Source organism: Salvelinus fontinalis, unplaced genomic scaffold, assembly GCF_029448725.1.
Source record: "Salvelinus fontinalis isolate EN_2023a unplaced genomic scaffold, ASM2944872v1 scaffold_1942, whole genome shotgun sequence".
NCBI lineage: Eukaryota > Metazoa > Chordata > Actinopteri > Salmoniformes > Salmonidae > Salvelinus > Salvelinus fontinalis.
The window spans coordinates 1-24,047 of NW_026602151.1; the positions used below are offsets into that span (position 1 = coordinate 1).

At 46.4% G+C, this 24,047-nt stretch overlaps 3 protein-coding genes across 6 annotated transcripts; 2 read left to right on the forward strand and 1 right to left on the reverse strand.

The window, feature by feature from the left end:
• Positions 1–221: 221 nt before the first annotated feature.
• On the forward strand, positions 222–8,382 carry LOC129850347 (E3 ubiquitin-protein ligase CBL-like; the record flags this gene model as incomplete). Its single annotated transcript, XM_055916794.1, has 10 exons — positions 222–368; positions 2,167–2,323; positions 2,548–2,669; positions 3,492–3,629; positions 5,275–5,494; positions 6,485–6,643; positions 6,768–6,923; positions 7,058–7,116; positions 7,818–7,882; positions 8,091–8,382. Coding segments are annotated over 10 exons (1,285 nt in total), but the record flags the coding sequence as incomplete, so codon positions are not given.
• Positions 8,383–9,472: 1,090 nt separating this feature from the next.
• Positions 9,473–22,453, reverse strand: LOC129850349 (trypsin-like). Of its 3 annotated transcripts, XM_055916797.1 has the most exons (9): positions 22,357–22,453; positions 12,949–13,160; positions 12,203–12,256; positions 11,589–11,669; positions 11,176–11,332; positions 10,698–10,796; positions 10,400–10,563; positions 10,039–10,175; positions 9,473–9,851 (listed from the first exon to the last, which is right to left on the reverse strand). In XM_055916797.1, exons 4-9 carry the CDS (start codon positions 11,626–11,628, stop codon positions 9,699–9,701), a joined length of 750 nt encoding a protein of 249 aa, XP_055772772.1. In that variant the 5' UTR covers positions 11,629–11,669; positions 12,203–12,256; positions 12,949–13,160; positions 22,357–22,453; the 3' UTR covers positions 9,473–9,698. The 3 variants fall into 3 exon arrangements, with proteins under 3 accessions (XP_055772772.1, XP_055772773.1, XP_055772774.1); XM_055916798.1 differs by having other exon boundaries at positions 12,203–13,160; XM_055916799.1 differs by lacking the exons at positions 12,203–12,256; positions 12,949–13,160 and having other exon boundaries at positions 22,357–22,437.
• On the forward strand, positions 9,840–24,041 carry LOC129850348 (trypsin-2-like). 2 transcript variants are annotated; one of them, XM_055916796.1, is made up of 5 exons: positions 9,840–9,927; positions 22,482–22,635; positions 22,933–23,192; positions 23,522–23,658; positions 23,766–24,041. In XM_055916796.1, the coding sequence occupies exons 2-5, from the start codon at positions 22,493–22,495 to the stop codon at positions 23,913–23,915; spliced, it is 690 nt and encodes a 229-aa protein (XP_055772771.1). In that variant the 5' UTR covers positions 9,840–9,927; positions 22,482–22,492; the 3' UTR covers positions 23,916–24,041. The 2 variants fall into 2 exon arrangements, with proteins under 2 accessions (XP_055772771.1, XP_055772770.1); XM_055916795.1 differs by lacking the exon at positions 9,840–9,927 and adding an exon at positions 19,051–20,560.
• The last annotated feature ends 6 nt before the right edge of the window (positions 24,042–24,047 follow it).

The following is a 24,047-nucleotide window of genomic DNA, read 5'->3' on the forward strand; positions in this document are numbered from 1 at the left end:
CCTTAAATTGAATTGAACTGAGAGAGAGAGAAAGAGAGGGATACATTACTGCTTGTTAGAGGGTACAATACCCATTATGTCTATGAGATCTAAAGTTTATTTTCATTCTAGCTGCCGCTGCTGCATTTTAAGCTATGGACCAGAAAGCCTACCCTTATCACCCTAGTTGATACATTGTAAAAAGCTCAGAATAGCTTAATGTTATTTTCTGTTATTCACAGGAGAAACTTGACCAAGCTGTCCCTGCTCTTCAGTCACATGCTCTGTGAGCTAAGGGCCATGTTTCCCGAGGGAAGCTTTCAAGGCGACACCTTTAGGCTGACTAAGACAGAGGCCGGAGAGTTCTGGAGGCGAGCATTTGGAAACAAGTGAGTGTTGGGTGGGGTAACAGTGGAACTAGAATGGAATAAGGGACGTGGGCTTGACAGAATATTCCACAAATAGGAACAGTCTATTTGTATATACACTACTGGTCAAAAGTTTTAGAACACCTACTCATTCAAGGATTCTTCTTTATTTTGACTATTTTCTACCTTGTAGAATAATAGTGAAGACATCAAAACTATGAAGTAACACATATGGAATCATGTAGGAACCAACAAGTGTTAAACAAATCAAAATATATTTTATATTTGAGATTCTTCAAATAACCACCCTTTGCCTTGATGACAGCTTTGCACACTCGTGGCATTCTCTCAACCAGCTTCACCTGGAATGCTTTTCCAACAGTCTTGAAGGAGTTCCCACAAATGCTGAGCACTTGTTGGCTGCTTTTCCTTCACTCTGCGGTCCGACTCATCCCAAACCATCTCAATTGGGCCGAGGTCGGGGGATTGTGGAGGTCAGGTCATCTGATGCAGCACTCCATCACTCTCCTTCTTGGTCAAATAGCCCTTACACAGCCTGGAGATGTGTTGGGTCATTGTCCTGTTGAAAAACAAGTGATAGTCCCACTAAGCCCAAACCAGATGGGATGGCGTATCGCTGCAGAATGCTGTGGGAGCCATGCTGGTTAAGTGTGCCTTGAATTCCAAAATAAATAACAGACACTGTCACTAGCAAAGCAACCCCACATCAGAACACCTTCTCCTCCATGCTTTACAGTGGGAAATACACATGCGGAGATCATCCGTTCACCCGCACCGCGTCTCACAAAGAGACGGCAGGTTGGAACCAAAAATCTCCAAAGGAGAAGGACAAATTTCCACCGGTCTAATGTCCATTGCTCATGTTTCTAGGCCCAAGCAAGTCACTTCTTCTTATTGGTGTCCTTTAGTAGTGGTTTCTTTTCCGCAATTCGACCATGAAGGCCTGATTCACGCAGTCTCCCCCGAACAGTTGATGTTGAGATGTGTCTGTTACTTGAACTCTGTGAAGCATTTATTTGGGCTGCAATTTCTGAGGCTGGTAACTCTAATGAACTTATCCTCTGCAGCAGAGGCAACTCTGGGTTTTTCATTCCTGTGGCGGTCCTCACGAGAGCCAGTTTAATCATAGCTCTTGATGGGTTTTGCGACTGCACTTGAAGAAACTTTCAAAAGTTCTTGAAATTTTCCGTATTGACTGACCTTCATGTCTTAAAGTAATGATGGACTGTCGTTTCTCTTTGCTTATTTGAGCTGTTCTTGCCATAATATGGACTTGGTCCTTACCAAATAGGGCTATCTTCTGTATACCACCTCTACCTTGTCACAACACAACTGATTGGTTCAAACATATTAAGAAGGAAAGAAATTCCACAAATCAACTTTTAAGAAGGCACACCTGTTAATTGAAATTCATTCCAGGTGACTACTTTATGAAGTTGGTTGAGAGCATGCCAAGAATGTGCAAAGCTGTCATTAAGGTAAACGGTGGCTATTTGAAGAATCTCAAATATAAAATATATTTCGATTTTTTGCTTACCACATGATTCCATGTGTTATTTCATTGTTTTATGTCTTCACTATTATTCTACAATGTAGAAAATAGTAAAAATGAAGAAAAACCCTTGAGTGAGTAGGTGTTCTAAAACTTTTGACTGGTGATGTAGGCAGTTTCTTTCTAGTCTTGTGAAAGTATTCTGTTCCTCCACTTGCTTTTTCACTCCTCTCACTTTCACTCTCTTTCTCTCACTTTCCTTCTTCCTTTCACCCTCTCCTCTTCTCCTCTCGTTCTCTCTCCTAGGTGTATTGTGCAGTGGAGCAGTTTTAAGCAGCATCTCCTTTGGGTCCATGACTTTGAAGAGGGGATGGAGTCCATGGCTCTAAAGTCAACTATAGATCTCACCTGTAACAACCACATCTCAGTGTTCGAGTTTGACATCTTCACCAGGCTATTCCAGGTACACGTGATCCATATATGTTAGCCCTGTTCTAAGTAGCCCTACATCCGGGTTAATTAGACACCTCACATAATGTTCAGTGAACATGCATTCTGCCACTTTCCAAGATGTCTATCCCATTCTTTCTGTCTCCCACTGTCTAAAGAAAGCCAGAACATTCCAAAGTGGAAAATAATAACACATATTTCAACTGATAGTAAATATGTCCTCCCCTCTCCTGTCAGCCCTGGAGGTCTCTTCTGAGGAACTGGAACCAGTTGGCAGTGACCCATCCCGGGTACATGGCCTTCCTCACCTACGACCAGGTCAAAGCCCGCCTCCAAAACTACCTGCACCAGCCCGGGAGGTGAGGACAGGAGAGATTGTTTGAGGGTGGATGGGTTGGGGTTTGGCGAGAGAGAGTAGATGAAGGGAAGGAACAGGGGGATAGGAGGGGCTCAGTAGAAAAGAGAGGAGGTTTACCATAACCTACAACAATATCTGCAGTGATTACTTTTAATGGGACACACTATCATTATAATTATAGTGATAGTAAAGAATAATACCTAGATAAGTAGAGTTAACTGCCAAAATAATGGAAACACTTGAGGAAATGAGGGGTACAAAGTATGAAAGGATGAAAGAAGGTGTTTCCACACAGGTGTGGTTTCTGAGCTATCTAAGCAATTGACATCCCATTATGCTTAGGGTCATGTACAAAAATGCTGGGCAGGCCATTATTTTGCCCATTATTTGGGCTACTATGGCTATGCCCCCATAAGATGACACCCACAGGGCATGAGAGGTCACTGAATGGTTTGATGAGCATGAAAACAATGTAAACCATATGCCATGGCCGTCTCAGTCACCAGATCTCAACCTAATTGAACGCTTATGGGAGATTCTGGAGCGGCGCCTGAGGCACCGTTTTCAACCACCATCAACAAAACACCAAATTATTGAATTTCTCATGGAAGAATGGTGTCGCATCCTTCCAATAAAGTTCCAGACACTTGTAGAATCTATTCCAAGGATGCATTGAAGCTGTTCTGGCTCGTGGTGCCCAACGCCCTGTTAAGACACTTTATGTTGGGGTTTCTTTTATTTTGGCGGTTACCTGTATTTCATGGTCAAATCTGTATCAACTACAGTAAAGACGTTTCCATGTGAACTGTGTATCTCTGTCCAGCTACGTCTTCCGTCTGAGCTGCACTCGGATGGGCCAGTGGGCCATTGGTCATGTGACTGGTGATGGCGACATCGTACAGACGATCCCCCAGAATACACCTCTCTACCAGGCCCTCATCCAGGGCTTCAGGGAGGGCTGGTGAGTAAACATACACATGGACACACCACAGGAGGTTGGTGGAACCTTAATTGGGGAGGACAGGCTGGTGGTAATGACTGGAGTGTAATCAGTGGAATGGCATCAAATACATCAAACACATGGTTTCCAGGTGTTTGATGCCATTTCATTTGCGCCGTTCCGGACGTTATTATGAGCCGTTCTCCCCTCAGTAGCCTCAACTGACACACACACTAGTGATGCGCGGGTTGACTCATAAAAAAGGTGGTTATATCCGTGGGGTTGGTTCAGGGTCATTATGTATTGTGTGGATGAAGGGACGGTGGGTTCAGGGTCATTAAGTATTGTGTGGCTGAAGGGACGGTGGGTTTAGGGTCATTATGTATTGTGTGGGTGAAGGGACGGTGGGTTCAGGGTCATTATGTATTGTGTGGCTGAAGGGACGGTGGGTTCAGGGTCATTATGTATTGTGTGGGTGAAGGGACGGTGGGTTCAGGGTCATTAAGTATTGTGTGGATGAAGGGACGGTGGGTTCAGGGTCATTATGTATTGTGTGGATGAAGGGACGGTGGGTTCAGGGTCATTAAGTATTGTGTGGATGAAGGGACGGTGGGTTTAGGGTCATTAAGTATTGTGTGGGTGAAGGGACGGTGGGTTCAGGGTCATTAAGTATTGTGTGGGTGAAGGGACGGTGGGTGGCGAGCGATTTGAATAAAGAGAAAACAATACCTTCAAAAATCCACAAACATTGAGGTTTTAATTTAATTATATTAGGCCTTCTGGCAATGGCTTTAGAGCATAAGCCTAAGCTTTAGGGCCTAACTGTACAAGTGCTAAATAGTGTACACGCCAATCGCCAAATGCTTATGGTAACTGGCAGAAAAAGCTCACTTCAATACATGGAGGCAAAAAGGACAATGCCAGAGTTTAATTCAATTAGAGAAAAGCTGTGAAATGAAGAGTTGAAAATAAAGGAAAGGGAGGGCCATAAAAGTCATGTTTGGGAAAGATTTGTGAAGTGGTAAAAGAGGATGATAGCAGTGTGATGTTATGTTATTTATGTGTGATGATTGTGAGACTCTATACAAATTTGACAGTCACAAGATGGGGACTTCAAATAGGCCTATGGCAAGTCAAAGGAACTGTAGTCTACTGTTCAGATGGGTTCAATGGAAACCAAAATCTGGACACTAACAGTACGTCTATAGCTTCTCACATAGCCTTAATGTTAACTCCTGCAGAATTAAGCATTTCTTGCAGTAAAATGATACACCAAATGTAGGCAAAATTTTGACTTGGGAACAGGAGTTGTGGTGGTTCATTTCTTTACTATCAAATGAGGAGAGAAAAACTTATCACACAAGTCAGAGTTATACTTCAACTAAATCTTTAATAATGAGAGCTTTGCAATAGCAATGACTTGTCAACGATCCACCATTTCTAATGATCCGTTGAGAGTGGCGAGACAAAAGTACAAAGGTCTTTTATAGCCAAGATACACCCCTTTCAACCTTTTTTTCCCATGACAGAGTGCTGATAGGTTATTAAAAATTGTGGGTGGGTGCAGGTGAACAAACAGCTGACCAACACTAACACACAACATTTGCACAGGCCTGTAATCGTTTTACATAATGTGTGTGTAATTCTGTGTTGTGTTTGTCTGCAGCTATCTTTACCCTGACGGACGTGATGTGAACCCAGACCTCACCAGTCTGTGTGAACCAGCACAGAGAAGCAGGGTCAAAGTCACAGAGGACGAGTATGAGATGTACTGTGAGATGGGTAGTACCTTCCAGCTGTGTAAGATCTGTACAGAGAGAGACAAGGACACACGCATCCAGCCCTGCGGACACCTGCTGTGCCAACCCTGCCTCACGGGATGGCAGGTATGCCTACTCTGTGATTGACCACGTCACCAACAAAATCCTCAAAGCCAAACCACACATCGTTCGCTCACACAATGTCTCTGACATCACCAGCCATATCCTCTTTTATTATTATATATCATCAACATACCAATTTGGGTTAACTGTATGGAATTGTTTTTTGGTCAGACAGTTCATGTCTTCCCATCCACCTGTTAATCAGTCAGTTAGTCAGTCAGTCAGTCAGTCAGTTAATCTGTCAGTTAGTTTGTCAGTAGGCTAGTCTGTCCGTCTGTGCGTCAGTCAGTGAACCAGCCCACTACACATCAGTAGGTGAACCGGCGTAGCAGCACCTAGAGAAGTATTATTGGCCATCGTGTCCTAACATGTGGGTTAGGACTTCCTGTGTGAGCCGAAGCGTACATCCTCCTCATGCTACACTCACACTGAGGAGACTCGCCCTTAGAGTTTCCACTCCTCACCTGGTCACACACTCTCACACACTGTCACACACTGACACACACTGTCACAGTCACAATTCAGGGGACAAGAAGACACAATAGAATAGATTTGAACAGAATACTCCGGTTTTTACCAAAGTGAACTACGGTAGAATGCTCAATCTTAATTTGATATGCTAAACCAGTTGCTTAACTGTAAATGCAAATAACACACAGAAAGGACAATATTAGGGCTATTACACTTTCAGCATGGGAAATGCATCTGCTCAGGAATGCTCTTGACGGAACCAAATTACTGCATCATCCCAGGGATCTTTTTGACATACAGCAATCATTTTCTCTCTGCATTGTTGGGAAGGGCCCGTAACTATTTCACTGTTAGTCTATACCTGTTGTTACCAAGTATGTTACAAATAAAATGTGAATTGATTTGATACAACAATACACAAACATACACCGACACATGAGTTTCCACACATTAACAGACAGTACAGATGTGTAGATAATGTTTTTTCTGCTAAACCTGGGGTGATCATTCCATGTGTTGCAGAAGTCGGATGGACACACCTGCCCTTACTGTCGCTGTGACATCAGAGGGACAGAGTCAATCCTGGTGGAGCCTTACCTGTCTGTCAGCGAGGAAGAGGAAGAGGAAGATGACCTGGAGGATGTACAGCTAGTCATGAAAAACCTGGCCTATATGAAGAGGGTGTGTTTTGTTGTGTGTGGGGGTGGGGGTGGGGTTCTCTTTTACTGTCTCTGTCTCAGGGGGTTTTCTCTTGCATTGACTCTCTCTCTCTCTCTCTCTCTATCTCTCTCTTTCTCTGATGCAGATGTCGTCTGAAGAATACCAGTTCCCCAGCTCTCGCCTTGTTCCACCCCTCCCTCCCAAACAGAGCACCTCCTCCCACTGCCCTTCCCCACAAGCCCCCTTACGGCCCTCTGTGCCCGATATACTGGCCAAATACTCCCACTCTAACTCGCGTTCTGTAAGTTCCCCCATACACACACTCTACAGAATTGATAGTAACAGTACCACAATGGAAATAAGAAGTCTAACCCATATTCACTGATAACTGGGGCTTCGGTAGACAGGTAAAGGTGTGTCCTTATTTCACCACAGGCTCACAGTGACACCCCCTCAGACAGAGCGCTCACACACCACACTGCCAGCACTAACAGGTGAGCTCTAAATGCATACAGCAGTGGATGGATAACTGCATTTTAGGCTTTTAAGACATATGGAAGATGTCTGTCAGAAAGAAAATAATTGTGTACTGTAGCCTACATCCTAAAGAAGCTCAGGAGATAGACAAATAAAATAGGGCAATGTGACCAATGTTAGCTCACTGTTTGTTCCTCCCTAGGTCTGATGTTTACTGGCCGTAGCCATACAGTTTTCTGAATACATTTTTTTAGAAACACTTTTGGTTTGTATGGTTTGCTCAATAACCTGAAACCTCACCACTTTGTGTGTGACTTAATGTTACACAACTAAATATAAATCATTTGGTTACGTTACAGTACTTCCTCATTGAACTTGATTGAGAGCTCTTGTGTTCTGTCTCCTCCCCTTAAGATGCCAGTGGGAGGAGCTAGCTAGTAGTGAGGGGGAGAATTCTGGGGGGTTCAGGCAACCGCCCACACTCCCAATCTCTCACATGCCATCCATGCCTGTCCCCAATGGGACTTTCTTCAAAAAGTGTGTGTTTATTTTTAGTGTAACACAGCAATATGCTTGCTATACATAAAATAGTAAATGTGGCCACATGTACCATGTTTTAATTGTAAACATTATTTGTATAGCACCTTGTATACAGTATTAGCTTTCCAAAGTGTTAAAACATGACGGTGGTGAATGTTGTTGTGTTCTCTGGTAACAGTGAGGATTCTGTCTCAGAGCCAAACCTCCACTCCTGTTGTGTCTCCTCCCAGTCCCGTGGAGAGGGTGAGTATCAGAGAGGAGGGGGAGGGAGGGAGGGAGGGAGTGGAGGGCTGTTCTTTACCATAATAAACTATTTTACAGGGGCTTTTCCACTTACTGTAACACACACTGAGAGTTAGTGAACCCTTCACTAACCTCTCTCTATCTATCTATCTATCTATCTATCTATCTATCTATCTATCTATCTATTGATCTAACATTTATCTTGTAGGTGGAGCAGCCTGGTTAGGGGCCTCAGATTCAGTGAAACAGAAGAGACAAAGAAAGGAGTGAACGGACGTCAGAGTTCGGGTGCAGCCAGAGAGAGCGGGAGAGAACCATGTCCTCCTGACTCTGGGAGAAAAGATAAGCACAACATCTCTGACTGACTCAAGAATGGATGGATAATAGCAATAAGAAAGGTCCATTTCCACTGTTCCTGAAAAACAGCCATTGTTAATCTTCTGTACCTTATGTATACAGTGGGGCAAAAAAGTATTTAGTCAGCCACCAATTGTGCAAGTTCTCCCACTTAAAAAGATGAGAGAGGCCTGTAATTTTCATCATAGGTACACTTCAACTATGACAGACAAAATGAGAAAAAAAAATCCAGAAAATCACATTGTATGATTTTTAATGAATTTCTTTGCAAATTAATGTGGAAAATAAGTATTTGGTCAATAACAAAAGTTTATCTCAATACTTTGTTATATACCCTTTGTTGGCAATGACAGAGGTCAAACGTTTTCTGTAAGTCCTCACAAGGTTTTCACGCACTGTTGCTTGTATTTTGGCCAATTCCTCCATGCAGATCTCCTCTAGAGCAATGATGTTTTGGGGCTGTTGCAGAAAACGTTTGACCTCTGTCATTGCCAACAAAGGGTATATAACAAAGTATTGAGAAACTTTTGTTATTGACCAAATACTTATTTTCCACCATAATTTCCAAATAAATTCATTAAAAATCCTACAATGTGATTTTCTGGATTTTTTTCCGTCATTTTGTCTGTCATAGTTGAAGTGTACCTATGATTAAAATTACAGGCCTCTCTCATCTTTTTAAGTGGGAGAACTTGCACAATTGGTGGCTGACTAAATACTTTTTTGCCCCACTGTATGTATCTTGTGTATGCCTTAATATGGAGGGAGAATGCCCTGTTGATCTACTAATAATAACATCAAAGTGAATGGAGAAGGACAGACTGATGGAACAACTCACGGATGCCCTCTGCTGCACAGCAGACAGAGTTAGCTGCTGCACAGTTCCAATAACTGGTCACATTCTTTCATTGCTTGATGTGTGTATGTAGGGCATTGACAATATGCTACCTCATAATTTACCCCATACTTAAAACATATTACAAACCTCGGCTTTAATTCATGACTGCAAATTGGGGCAGAGTCCCTCAGAACCTTGTCCGGGATGTATGACTAGTACGGTATATAGCCTACATACTATAGTTGTATGTTAATATGATCCAACATGAAACCCAAATAAATATTTTGCACCTCCCTCAAGTTGTTAAAATGTACTCAGAAGTTTGCCCACTGATCATACCAATAAAAATGCACATAGTAATGAAAGTGTAGTTTCTAAAACAGACAGACGGAAGATAGTGTAACTTCAGGCTTTATTGTGTTTGACATGCTTACACTCTGTGCTGATTCCACCTTAGTATTGAACTAGGAGGAGAACGAGAGAGAGAGGGGAAGAGTTTGGAGGAGAGGAGGTCTGAGAGACAGGGAGGAAGAGTTTGGAGGAGTGGAGGTCTGAGAGACAGGGAGGAAGAGTTTGGAGGAGTGGAGGTCTGAGAGACAGGGAGGAAAGCAGCTAGTGGTGTTACATGTTGGCCTTCATGGTCTCATCGATCCAGGGGAGGAACTCACACACTTTGACGTAGACTCCGGGATATCCGGGCACGGCACAGCCCTGACCCCAGGACACCAGGCCATGAACCTCACCCAAACACACTAGACCACTGCCAGAGTCCCCCTGAGAGAGAGAGAGAGAGAGAGAGAGAGAGAGGAAGAGAGAGAGAGAGAGGAAAGGGACAGAGACAGAGAGAGAGGTAAGAAATCAATTCAGGTTGATCCTAATATTTACCACTGTGTTTTATAAATGACTAAACAACAAAGATAGTAAAAGGGCTCATCAAAAAGGTGTCATATACTGTACGTACGTTGCATACGTCTCTGCCTCCGTCCATATATCCAGCACACACCATCCTGCGGGTAAGCATGCCAGGGTAGGCCATCTCACACTTCTCATCCTCCAGTATGGGCACATCCAGACACTGCAGACGGGCGGGCATGTTAACTGAGAAAGAAATAAAAGGCAGGGAGATTTAGTTATTTAATATAATTTATCCGTAGTCATACCTCCTCTCCGGGTGAGGCTTGTGTTGTTAGAGTGTGTGTGGATAAAGGTACTGAGGGTATAATTAATGTTGGTAAAGTTTGTTTGGTATAGTGTGTTTGGGTGTAATTTCTGTGGTTATAGTTTTGTAAAGGTAAAGTGCAGGGGTATTTGGTCTGTCTCACCCTCCTCTCCGGTGGCGATGTTGCCCCAGCCAGAGACGGAGCAGGGGAGGCCTGCGTATGGGCAGCTGGTGGGCAGCGGGATGGGCTTCACATAATCAGTGATCTCCACAGGGTGGAACAGCTTGATCAGCATCATGTCATAGTCCAGCGTCTGGTAGTCATAGCTACAAAGAGAAGAACAGAGATAGGCCAAGGGATTTGTATTGCATGTGATAAAACCCCATTCAGCCTGGGTTCAGTTGTTATAAAATGGCTTCCCTAAAGTGATCTGTAAGGGGTAAGTGTGGGTGTAGCTTGCCTGGGATGCCAGATGATGTTTTGAGTCTTCATGAGCTGCTCAGTTCCCTCAAACACACGCAGGTTGTGCTCTCCAAGTATGATCTGCATAGCGTAGGGGCTGAGAGAGGAGGACGAAGGAGAGGAAGGAGAGGAGGAAGAGGACAAAGGGAAAGACAGGGTGATACAACTATGATTACAGAGAAACCTCATGTCAGTTTGATAAGATTCAAAGTGTCACACTGCGGAAGACATAGAAGAGCCCTCCTTTTGGTTCATATTGGCCCAGAATCTGTTGTTCTGCCCCTGAGCAATGCTGTTAACCCACTGTTCCACGGGCGCCGAAGATGTGGATGTCGATTAAGGCAGACCCCCGCACCTCTGATTCAGAGGGGTTGGGTTAAATGCGGAAGACACATTTCTGCTGAATGCATTCAGTTGTACAACTGACTAGGTATCCCCCTTTCCCTTTCCCTCCCCTGCCCTCCACCCTTACTCACTTGTACCAGCAGTGAGCGACAGAGAGCACCCACTGCTCATTGATGAGCACGGCTCCGCAGAAGTGGTACCCGTAGTTGAGGGAGGCCATCCACGGTCGGGAGTGAGGTTCACACTCCTGGCCACCGATGATCTTACCATCCTCACGGGGCACTGCCACTGAAACACACAGAGAGAGACACCATACAGAGAGAGTGGTCACAAGAGGGGAGAGATGAGGACATTGTTGCACTCTGAATAGTATTCATCAGAATTGTTCTACATCACATAGAAACAGCCTGTTTGGTAAAAAAGTTGAAAGCTGTTATAAGCTATAGGTAAGATTAATATTCCTTACGAATAGTTTTTGATATATAATTGGTAGAGTATGTTAAAGTGTGTGTGTGTGTGTGTGTGTGTGTATGTGTTTAATTACCAGCAGCTCCAACCAGCAGTATCAGAGCGAGCAGTCTCATGGTGTCTGTCTGTCCGGTGAACACTGGCTGATCAAAGACACCTGGACACGCGCATGGACTTTATTTATACACACCCTATCTGCCCTCCCCCACCCCACAAACCCTACCTTACCTCCCCTACCCAGCACACCCTATCTGCCCTCCCCTACCCCTCACACCCTATCTGCCCTCAAGAATGAAAATGTAATACTTTTTACACCACTGCTAAATCAAGCTTGTGACTCTACAAACTTGTTGGATGCATTTGCAGTTTGTTTTGGTTGTGTTTCAGATTATGTTGTGCCCAGTAGAAATGAATGATATAAATATCATTTTGGAGTCACTTTTATTGTTAATAAGAATAGAATATGTTTCTGAACACTTCTACATTCATGTGGATGCTACCATGATAATCATGAATGAATCTTGAATAATGATGAGTGATAAAGTTACAGATGCATGAATATCATACCTCCAAGACAATCCTATCCTCCCTGTTATTTGTAATGGTGAGAGGTTAGTATGTTTTGGGGGCATGATCTTTGTCCATCTGTAACATCATTATTCATTTATAATTAAAAAATATATATTTCACCTTTATTTAACCAGGTAGGCCAGTTGAGAACAAGTTCTCATCTACAACTGCGACCTGGCCAAGATAAAGCAAAGCAGAGCAAAAACAACAGAGTTACAAACAAACGTACAGTCAACAACACAAAAAGAAAAATAGAAAAATCTATGTACAGTGTGTGCAAATGTAGAAGAGTAGGGAGGTAAGGCAATAAATAGGCCCTAGAGGCGAAAATAATTACAATTTAGCATTAATACTGGAGTGATAGATGTGCAGATGATGATGTGCAAGTAGAGATACTGGGCTGCAAAAGAGCAAGAGGGTAAGTAATAATATGGGGATGTCACAATTCGTGTATATAGGTGGCAGGGAAGTCAGGCGCAGGAGAATTAAACTTGTTAAAATGGAGTAATTTAATAAAACAAAACCATAAGTACAAAATGAAACCAATTGGGTATGAGGACCCGTCGCGCACCAAATACAAACAACACGACACTGAACATAAAACAATCTCTGACAAAGACATGGGAACCAGAGGGTTAAATACACAACATGTAATGAATGGGATTGAAACAAGGTGTGTAGGAAGACAAGACAAAACCAATGGAAAATGAAAAATTGATCAATGATGGCTAGAAGACCAGTGACGTCGACCGCCGAGCACCACCCGAACAAGGAGAGGCATCGACTTCAGCAGAAGTCGTGACAGTACCCCCCTCCCCGGAGGGCGAGGCGCAGGGCGATCCGGATGGAGACAGTGGAATTCTCACAGCACGGAGGGATCTAACACGTCCTCCACCGGAACCCAGCGTCTCTCCTCAGGACCGTACCCCTCCCAGTCCACGAGGTACTGAAGTCCCCTCGCCCGACGTCTCAAATCCAAAATGGATCGAACGGAGTACGTCGGGACCCCCTCGATGTCCTCCGCCCCGGAGGAACATCCCGCACTTCAGCCTCCTGGAGCGGGCCAGCCACCACCGGCCTGAGGAGAGACACATGGAACAAGGGGTTAATACGGTAATTAGTGGGTAGCTGTAACCTATAACATATCTCGTTCACTCTCCTCAGGATTTTAAACGGCCCCACAAACCGTGGACCCAGCTTCCGGCAGGGCAGGTTTTGGGTCGAGAGCCAGACCCTGTCCCCTGGTGCAAACACCGGGGCCTCACTGCGGTGACGGTCTGCGCCAACATTCTGGCGCAGTATGGCGCACTGAAGGTGAACGTGGGCGGCCTCCCAAGTTTCCTCCGTGCGCCGGAACCAATTGTCCACCGCAGGAGCCTCGGTCTGACTCTGATGCCATGGAGCCAGAACTGGCTGGTACCCTAATACACATTGAAAGGGAGAAAGGTTAGTGGAGGAGGGGCGTAGTGAGTTCTGGGCCATCTCTGCCCAGGGCACGAATTTCGCCCACTCCCCCGGCCGGTCCTAGCAATAACACCGCAGAAACCTACCCACATCCTGGTTAACTCTCCACCTGCCCATTACTCTCGGGGTGAAAACCTGAGGTAAGACTGATCGAGACCCCCAGACGTTCCATGAACGCCTTCCAGACCCTTGACGTGAACTGGGGACCCCGATCAGACACTATATCCTCAGGCAACCCATAGTGCCGGAAGACGTGTGTATACAGAGCCTCCGCAGTTTGTAAGGCCGTAGGGAGACCGAGCAAAGGGAGGAGACGACAGAACGATCCACAACGACCAGGATCGTGGTGGTACCCTGTGAAGGTGGAAGATCAGTTAAGAAATCCACCGACAGGTGTGACCACGGCCGTTGTGGAACGGGTAAGGGTTGTAACTTACCTCTGGGCAGGTGTCTAGGAGCCATGCTCTGGGTGCACACTGAGCAGGAGGAAACATAAATCCTCACGTCCTTAGCTAAAGTGGGCCACCAGTACCTCCCATCAGGACAGCGCACCGTCCGACCTATCTCAGGATGACCAGAGGAGGGCGACGTGTGGGCCCGATAGATCAGTCGGTCACGAACAGCAGACAGAACGTACAAACGCCCAGCTGGACACTGAGGGGGTGAGGGCTCTGCACGTGACACCCGCTCAATGTCCGCGTCCAGCTCCCACACTACCGGCGCCACCAAACAAGAGGCTGGGAGTATGTAAGTGGGATCCATGGACCTCTGTGTCATACAGCCGGGACAGTGCGTCTGCCTTCACGTTCTGGGAGCCTGGTCTGTAAGAGAGGGTAAACACAAAACGGGTGAAAAACATGGCCCACCTTGCCTGACGAGGATTCAGTCTCCTCGCTTCCCGGATGTACTCCAGATTGCGATAGTCAGTCCAGATGAGAAAAGGGTGTTTTGCCCCCTCAAGCCAATGTCTCCACGCCTTCAAAGCCTTGACGACAGCCAACAGCTCCCGGTTCCCCACATCATAGTTTCGCTCCGCCGGGCTGAGCATCTTCGAAAATAAGGCACAGGGGCGGAGCTTCAGTGGCGTACCCGAGCGCTGAGAGACCACTGCTCCTATCCCAGCTTCAGATGCATCCACCTCCACTATGAACGGCAAAGAGGGATCCGGATGAGCCAACACAGGAACCGAGGTAAACAGAGCCTTCAGGTGCCTAAAAGCCCTGTTCGCCTCAGCTGACCACTGCAAGCGCACCGGCCCCCCTTTATCAGTGAGCTAATGGGAGCAGCAACATTACCAAAACCCCGGATAAATCTCCGGTAGTAGTTGGCAAACCCTAAGAATCGATGCACCTCCTTTACCGTGGTGGGAGTCGGCCAATTACACACGGCTGCAATGTGATCACTCTCCATCTCCACCCCTGACGTGGAAATCCGATGCCCTAGGAAGGAGATGGACTCTTGGAAGAACAAGCATGTCTCAGCCTTGACGTACAGGTCATGCTCCAACAGGCGACCAAGCACTTTGCGCACCACGGACACATGCTCGGCGCGTGTAGCAGAGTATATCAGAATGTCTTACATATACACCACTACACCCTGCCCGTGCAGGTCTCTGAAAATCTCATCCACAAATGATTGGAAGACTGATGGAGCATTCATCAACTCATACGGCATGACTAGGTACTCATAATGCCCTGAGGTGGTACTAAATGCAGTCTTCCACTCGTCTCCCTTCTTAATACGCACCAGATTGTACGTACTCCTGAGATCCAGTTTAGTGAAGAAGCGCGCCCCGTGCATTGACTCAATCGCCGTAGCGATAAGAGGTAGCGGGTAACTATATCTCACTGTGATTTTATTGAGACCTCGATAATCAATGCACGGGCGCAAACCTCCATCCTTCTTCTTCACAAAAAAGAAACTCGAGGAGACAGGTGAAATGGAGGGCTGAATGTACCCCTGACGCAGGGATTCAGAGACATATGTCTCCATAGCCACCGTCTCCGCTTGCGACAGGGGATACACGTGACTCCTGGGAAGTGCAGCGTCTACCAGGAGATCTAGCGCACAAGCCCCCCCGTCGATGGGGTGGTAATTGAGTCGCCTTCTTTTTACAGAAGGCGAGAGCCAAATCGGTATATTCTGGGGGAATGCGCACGGTGGAGACCTGGTCTGGACTTTCCACCTTAGTAGCACCAACAGAAACCCCTAAACACCTACCTGAACACTCTCGCGACCACCCCGTGAGAGCCCTCTGTGGCCACGAAACAGTAGGGTTATGACAAGCTAACCAGGGTAGGCCCAGCACCACGGAATACGCAGGAGAATCAATAAGAAAAAGACTAATCTTTTCCTTGTGACCCCCCTGCGTTACCATACTCAAAGGAGCGGTTGCCTCCCTGATAAACCCTGACCCTAATGGTCGCCTATCTAAAGCATGAACGGGGAAAGGCATATTCACAGGAACAATGGGGATCCCTAAACTATGAGCTAATCCTTTGTTAATGAAATTCCCAGCCGCGCCTGAATCTACTAGCGCCTTATGCTGGGAAAGCGGGGGAAATTCAGGAAAGGTAACAGAGACAAACATATGTGCAACAGAGGGCTCTGGATGAGAATGGTGCCTACTCACCTGTGGTGACGCCAGAGTGCCCTGCCTGCCACCTCGATACCCAGAGGAACTAACCCGGCACCGACCAGCAGTGTGACCTCTGTGGCCACATATGGTGCACGAGCGGGAACCCCCTCCGTTCTCCCTGTGCACCGCACCTCCATAGGTATCGGAGAGGATGTGCGGGAGGATGGAACAACCAAACCCCGATCTGGACGTCCGCGAGTAGCCAGCAGGTTGTCCAGCCGGATGGACAGGTCCACCAGCTGGTCGGAAGTGAGGGTGGTGTCTCTGCAAGCCAGCTCCCGATGGACGTCCTCACGTAGACTACAGTAGTAATGGTCGATCAAGTCCCGGTTGCTCCATCCAGCTCCGGCAGCCAGGGTCCTAAACTCCAGTGCAAACTCCTAGGCGCTCCTCGTCTCCTGCCTCAGATCGTAGAGGCGCTCACCCGCCGCTCTGCCCTCAGGTGGGTGGTCGAATACTGTCCGGAAACAGCAGGTGAACTCCTCAAAATCGTCCAATGCTGCATCTCCCCCTCCACACACAGCGCTGGCCCACTCCAAGGCTTTACCGGTGAGGCACGAGACGAAGGCGAAACTCTTCTCACGGTACGATGGAGCTGGGTGGACCGTGGCCAAGTACAGGCTTAGTTGGAGGAGGAACCCCTGGCAGCCAGCAACATCTCCGTCGTATTCCTGTGGCATGGATAGCTGGATCCTGCTAGGTTCAGGTGGGAAAGGGGCGTTCAGGGGAGACCCCGGTTGTGCTGGTGGAGGCGCTGGGAAAACTCCCTGTGTCTCCCACCAGGTCATATTCTGGACAACGCGATCCACGGCAGCGCTAAGTTTGTAAATAATCGCTGTATGTTCCATGACGCACTCCTTCACCTCCCCTGGCCGGGGTACCTTCTCCTGCTGACTTCATTGTAGGTCAGAGATTCTGTCAAAATTAGTGTGTATAGGTGGCAGGGAAGTCAGGCGCAGGAGAATTAAACTTGGTAAAATTGAGTAATTTAATAAAACAAAACATAACTCCAAAACCATAAATACAAAATGAAACAAATCGGGTACGAGGACCCGTCGCGCACCAAATACAAACAACACGACACTGAACACAAAACAATCTCTGACAAAGACATGATGGGAACCAGAGGGTTAAATACACAACAGGTAATGAATGGGATTGAAACCAGGTGTGTAGGAAGACAAGACAAAACCAATGGAAAATGGATCAATGATGGCTAGAAGACCGGTGACGTCGACCGCAGAGCACCACCCGAACAAGGAGAGGCATCGACTTTGGAAGAAGTCGTGACAGGGGATGAGGTAGTTGGGTGAGCTATTTACAGATTGGCTATGTACAGGTACAGTGATCTGTAAGCTGCTCAGACAGCTGATGCTTAAAGTTAGAGAGGGAGATATAAGACTCCAGCTTCAGCGATGTTTGCAATTCGTTCCAGTCATTGGCAGCAGAGAACTGGAAGGAAAGGCGGCCAAAGGAAGTGTTGGCTTTGGGGATGACCAGTGCAATGTACCTGCTGGAGCCCGTGCTAAGGATGGGTGTTGCTATGGTGACCAGTGAGCTGAGATAAGGTGGGGCTTTACCTAGCAAAGACTTATAGACGACCTGGAGCCAGTGGGTTTGGCGACGGTTATGTAGTGAGGCCCAGCCAACAAGAGCATACAGGTCACGGTGGTGTGTAGTATATGGGGCTTTGGGGATAAAACGGATGGTACTGTGATAGACTACATCCAGTTTGCTGAGTAGAGTGTTGGAGGCTATTTTGTAAATGACATCACCGAAGTCAAGGATCGGTAGGATAGTCAGTTTTACAATGTTATGTTTGGCGGCAAGAGTGAAGGAGGCTTTGTTGCGAAATAGGAAGCCTATTCTAGATTTAATTTTGGATTGGAGATGATTAATGTGAGTCTGGAAGGAGAGTTTACAGTCTAACCAGACAGGTTAGACTTGGTCAGAACCGTCCAGAGTAGTGATGCTAGTCGGGCAGGAGGGTGCAGGCAGCAATCGGTTGAAGAGCATGCACTTATTTTTACTAGCATTTAAATGAAGTTGGAGGCCACGAAGGAGTGTTGTATGGCGTTGAAGCTCGTTTGGAGGTTAGTTAGCACAGTGTCCAAAGAAGGGCCAGATATATACAGAATGGTGTCGTCAGGGAATCACCAGCAGCTAGAGCGACATCATTGATATATACAGAGAAAAGAGTCGGCCCGAGAATTGAGCCCTGTGGCACCCCCATAGAGACTGCTAGAGGTCCGAACAACAGGCCCTCCGATTTGAGACACTGAACTCTATCTGAGAAGTAGTTGGTGAACCATGCGAGGCAGTCATTTGAGAAACCAAGGCTATTGAGTCTGCCGATAAGAATGCGGTGATTGACAGAGTCGAAAGCCTTGGCCAAACCGATGAAGACGGCTGCACAGTACTGTCTTTTATCAATGGCGGTTATGATATCGTTTAGGACCTTGTGCGTGGCTGAGGTGCACCCATGACCAGCTCGGAAACCAGATTGCATAGTGGAGAAGGTACGGTGGGATTCGAAATGGTCGGTGATCTGTTTATTAACTTGGCATTCAAAGATTTTAGAAAGCTAGGGCAAGATGGCTATAGGTCTAAAACAGTTTGGGTCTAAGGTGTCTCCCCCTATGAAGTGGGGGATGACCGCGGCAGCTTTCCAATCTTTGGGGATCTCAGACGATACGAAAGAGAGGTTGAATAGGCTAGTAATAGGATTATCTGTAATCAAGGTAGCATCCACATTAATGTAGAAGTGTTCGGGAACATCTTACTTACAATAAAACTGACTTGACTCCAAAATGACGCAATACATTATTTACCATTTGCACAACATCATCCGAAACACAACCAAAACAAACTGCAATTGCATCCAACAAGTTTGTAGATACATAAGCTTGATGTAGTCATTGTGTGCTAGGAGTATGGGACCAAATACTAAACGAAATACACTATAAGTGATGGGGTGACTAGATACAAAAAGTGCATTCATTTCTAAACGATAAAACAGATATGTATGAAAGCACCTAAAATAAAAGGTGAAATTCTGTACTGTCGCCTCATACACTACATGGCCAAATGTATGTGGACACCTGCTTTTGTGGCCTGCCATTTTGCAGCTGAGCCATTGTTGCTCCTAGACGTTTCCACTTCACAATAACAGCACTTACAGTTGACAGGGGCAGCTCTAGCAGGGCAGACATTTTACGAACTGACTTGTTGGAAAGGTGGCATCCTATGACGGGGCCACGTTAAAGGTCACTGAGCTCTTCAGTACGGGTAATTCTACTGCCAATGTTTGTCTATGGGGATTGCATGGCTTTGTGCTTGATTTTATACATCTGTCAGCAACGGGTGTTGCTGAGCCAAATCCACTAATTTGAAGGGGTGTCCACATACATATGGCCATGTAGTGTATAAAACATTTGTTCTCAAATCCAAAATGTCCGAGTATAGAGCCAAATAAAAAGTTTTATCTTCACTGCCCAAATAAATATGTAGGGGAGTGTACACCTAGCTGATGATTAACCAGTAGCTGGCAAACTGAATGTGACAGACATTTAGCCTTTTGAAGTGGCATGTGGCACATAAGGACATGTACCCATGGCTGGCCATATGCAATATCAAAAGGACCACGGATACTTAACAGCCTGTGCTCATCCCACAAAGTCTATTCGCTTTCCAATGTTGCATCTTACAGAACAACCAATTATTCTGTTGAATGTTCTGATTGCATAACATTTTAAATGTGAAAATCATCTTTCTGTCTGGTTCTATTCAAATTGTACTCATAGAGCCTTCCTTATCTCTGCTACTATTCTTTAGTACTCTTGGTATGCCCTTGAATATAGGCCAGGGTCTGTGAGAGAAACGGCCACCTGTGATGTTAGAACTAGTACCTGAAAAGTACAACAACTTTTTTCCCTCCTCTTCTTTGAGGTGTTGCAAAAAGTCTCAATGATCCTACCACTCTGACAATCTGGCCAACAGCACAACTGTTTCAACACTAAACACTTTCTGTCCAAAGTCCCAAGGTTGAGACAGCTGCAGCTGTGACTTATTCCAATAACTAAATGTCCCATGATGACATTGGCATGAGGAATGGGATAAACGCATGCTCTGAGTACCTGGTAGAATGTAAGGGGAGTTTGTGATAAGATGAGGCATGATGGGGCAGGAGAGTTTGGGGTGGGGCATCAGGCACGAGAGACTTGGAAAGGGGGCAGGGCAGGGTGGAGGGATATCAGTTGAGATAAAGGTATAAATGTAGAGAATCGCGGAGTGCACATGTCCAGTCTGGTAAATGAAGACTTGTCTCAGCAGCACGATGATTGGCCTGATTGTACTCACACTCCTGGGGGCTGCAGGTAACAAACACACACATAGAGACACACATAGAGACACGCATAGAGACACGCATAGAGACACGCATAGAGACACACATAGAGACACCCATAGAGACACCCATAGAGACACACATAGAGACACACATAGAGACACACATAGAGACACACATAGAGACACACATAGAGACACACATAGAGACACGGATTGAGACTCGCAGAGAGACACGCATAGAGACACACATAGAGACACACATAGAGACACCCATAGAGACACCCATAGAGACACACATAGAGACACACATAGAGACACACATAGAGACACACATAGAGACACGGATTGAGACTCGCAGAGAGACACGCATAGAGACACACATAGAGACACACATAGAGACACCCATAGAGACACCCATAGAGACACACATAGAGACACACATAGAGACACACATAGAGACACCCATAGAGACACCCATAGAGACACACATAGAGACACACATAGAGACACACATAGAGACACGCATAGAGACACGCATAGAGACACACATAGAGACACGCATAGAGACACACATAGAGACACACATAGAGACACACATAGAGACACCCATAGAGACACACATAGAGACACACATAGAGACACACATAGAGACACACATAGAGACACGCATAGAGACACGCATAGAGACACGCATAGAGACACGCATAGAGACACGCATAGAGACACGCATAGAGACACACATAGAGACACGCATAGAGACACACATAGAGACACGCATAGAGACACCCATAGAGACACACATAGAGACACGCATAGAGACACACATAGAGACACACATAGAGACACGCATAGAGACACACATAGAGACACGCATAGAGACACACATAGAGACACGCATAGAGACACCCATAGAGACACGCATAGAGACACGCATAGAGACACCCATAGAGACACACATAGAGACACCCATAGAGACACGCATAGAGACACGCATAGAGACACGCATAGAGACACACATAGAGACACGCATAGAGACACGCATAGAGACACGCATAGAGACACACATAGAGACACACATAGAGACACGCATAGAGACACCCATAGAGACACGCATAGAGACACGCATAGAGACACGCATAGAGACACGCATAGAGACTCGCATAGAGACTCGCATAGAGACACGCATAGAGACACGCATAGAGACTCGCATAGAGACACACATAGAGACACACATAGAGACACACATAGAGACACACATAGAGACACACATAGAGACTCGCATAGAGACACACATAGAGACACACATAGAGACACACATAGAGACACACATAGAGACACACATAGAGACACACATAGAGACACACATAGAGACTCGCATAGAGACACGCATAGAGACACGCATAGAGACTCGCATAGAGACACGCATAGAGACACGCATAGAGACACCCATAGAGACACACATAGAGACACGCATAGAGACACACATAGAGACACACATAGAGACACGCATAGAGACACCCATAGAGACACACATAGAGACACGCATAGAGACACACATAGAGACACGCATAGAGACACGCATAGAGACACGCATAGAGACACGCATAGAGACACGCATAGAGACTCGCATAGAGACACGCATAGAGACTCGCATAGAGACACGCATAGAGACTCGCATAGAGACACGGATTGAGACTCGCATAGAGACACGGATTGAGACTCGCAGAGAGACACGCATAGAGACACACATGTTTTACAGACAATGTGGACATCAGCTTAATGCTCTCCTTTTGCCCATCTTGTATAATATAACATTATCTCTAACCTCTGCATCTCTCTGTCTTCTGTCACCTTCTTCCTGTCATGCTTTCTGAACACTTCTCCCTCTCTCCATCCTACTCTCTTTCTCCTCTGACCCTCCCTCTCCCTTCCACTCCTTCCCTCCCTCAGCGGCAGCTCCTATGGATGACAGGATTGTGGGGGGTTATGAGTGTGAGGCTCACTCCCAGCCCTGGCAAGCCTCTCTTAACATCGGCTACCACTTCTGTGGTGGCTCCCTCATTAACGACCAGTGGATCATCTCTGCCGCCCACTGCTGGATGAAGTGAGTACTGCAGGGTCACTGTCAACCATCCTTTCCCTTTACTGTGCCTCCCAAAGGCCTCTTCATGTAAAGGTTTCTATTTTTTTTATCCTCTCCCTTCTCCAATTTTCCATCTGTCTTCACTTTCTGTCTTCCCCTCTCTCCTTCTTATCTTCTCTGCCTTCCTCTGTCCACTTATTCACCTTCATCCCTTTCTGCTCTCCTTCCTCTCATAAATCATGTCCTCTCTCTCTCTCGCTCGCTCTCTCACTCTCTCCTTCTCTCTCTCTCTCTCTCCCTCTCTCTCCCTCCCTCCAGTCCTTGGAGTCAGCTTGCCATCCTGGGTGACCACCACATCTGGGAGCACGAAGGAACGGAGCAGTACATGTCTGTGGACGCCATCTACTGGCACCAGAGCTATGACTACCAGACCCTGGACCACGACATTATGCTGTTGAAGCTGGCACACCCTGTCACTCTCAACAAGTTTGTCAAGCCCATCGCCCTGCCCACAGCCTGCCCCAAGGCCGGTGACATGTGTGTGGTGTCTGGATGGGGAAACATCTACACCGACTCGGGTATTTATGTAGATGGGGTGTAGTATGGGATGGGGTGGAATGACAATGAGATTGGGATGAGATGAGAAAATATGGGTTATTGAATGTAATCAACTAAAATACATTTTCTTGAAATTATAGCTCACGCTAGGTCTACATGTTGATGGGAAATCAGCAAATCAATTTACTTGAGAGGGTAGCTACTTCTAAGAATACCACTTACTGTATATTTTCTTTCCCCCCCTCTCTCTCCCCCAACCTTCTCTCTCTCTCTCTCTCTCTCTCTCCCCAACTGTGTCTCTATCTCTTTCTCTGTCTCTCATCTGTCTCTCTGTCTCTCTCTCTGTCAGTGTTCAACCCATTTAACCTGCAGTGTGTGGACATCCCCATCCTGTCTAAGAAGGCCTGTGAGGAGTCCTACCCTGGCCAGATTACTGATACCATGGTGTGTGCTGGATACCTGGAGGGAGGCAAGGACGCCTGTCAGGTATGGAGAATACCCCTGTAACCTCACAAACAGAACATTTCATTTGTTTGTTTATTCATTTATATATTAATTCATTATCTTTCTCTCTCCCTCTGTGTCTCTCTCAGGGTGACTCCGGCGGTCCCCTGGTATGTAACGGAGAGCTGCATGGCATCGTGTCCTGGGGTGTTGGCTGTGCCCAGCCCAACTATCCTGGTGTCTACACCAAGGTCTGTGCCCTGCTGCCCTGGATCCACGAGATCATCACCAACTACTAGCCTGTACCCTCCACACCAGAGTAGAGAGAGAGAGTGAGAGAGAGCTAGAGAGAGAGAGAGAGAGAGAGAGAAGGAGAAGGAGAAGGAGCTTGAGAGGGAGAGAGAGAGAGAAGGAGAAGGAGAAGGAGCTTG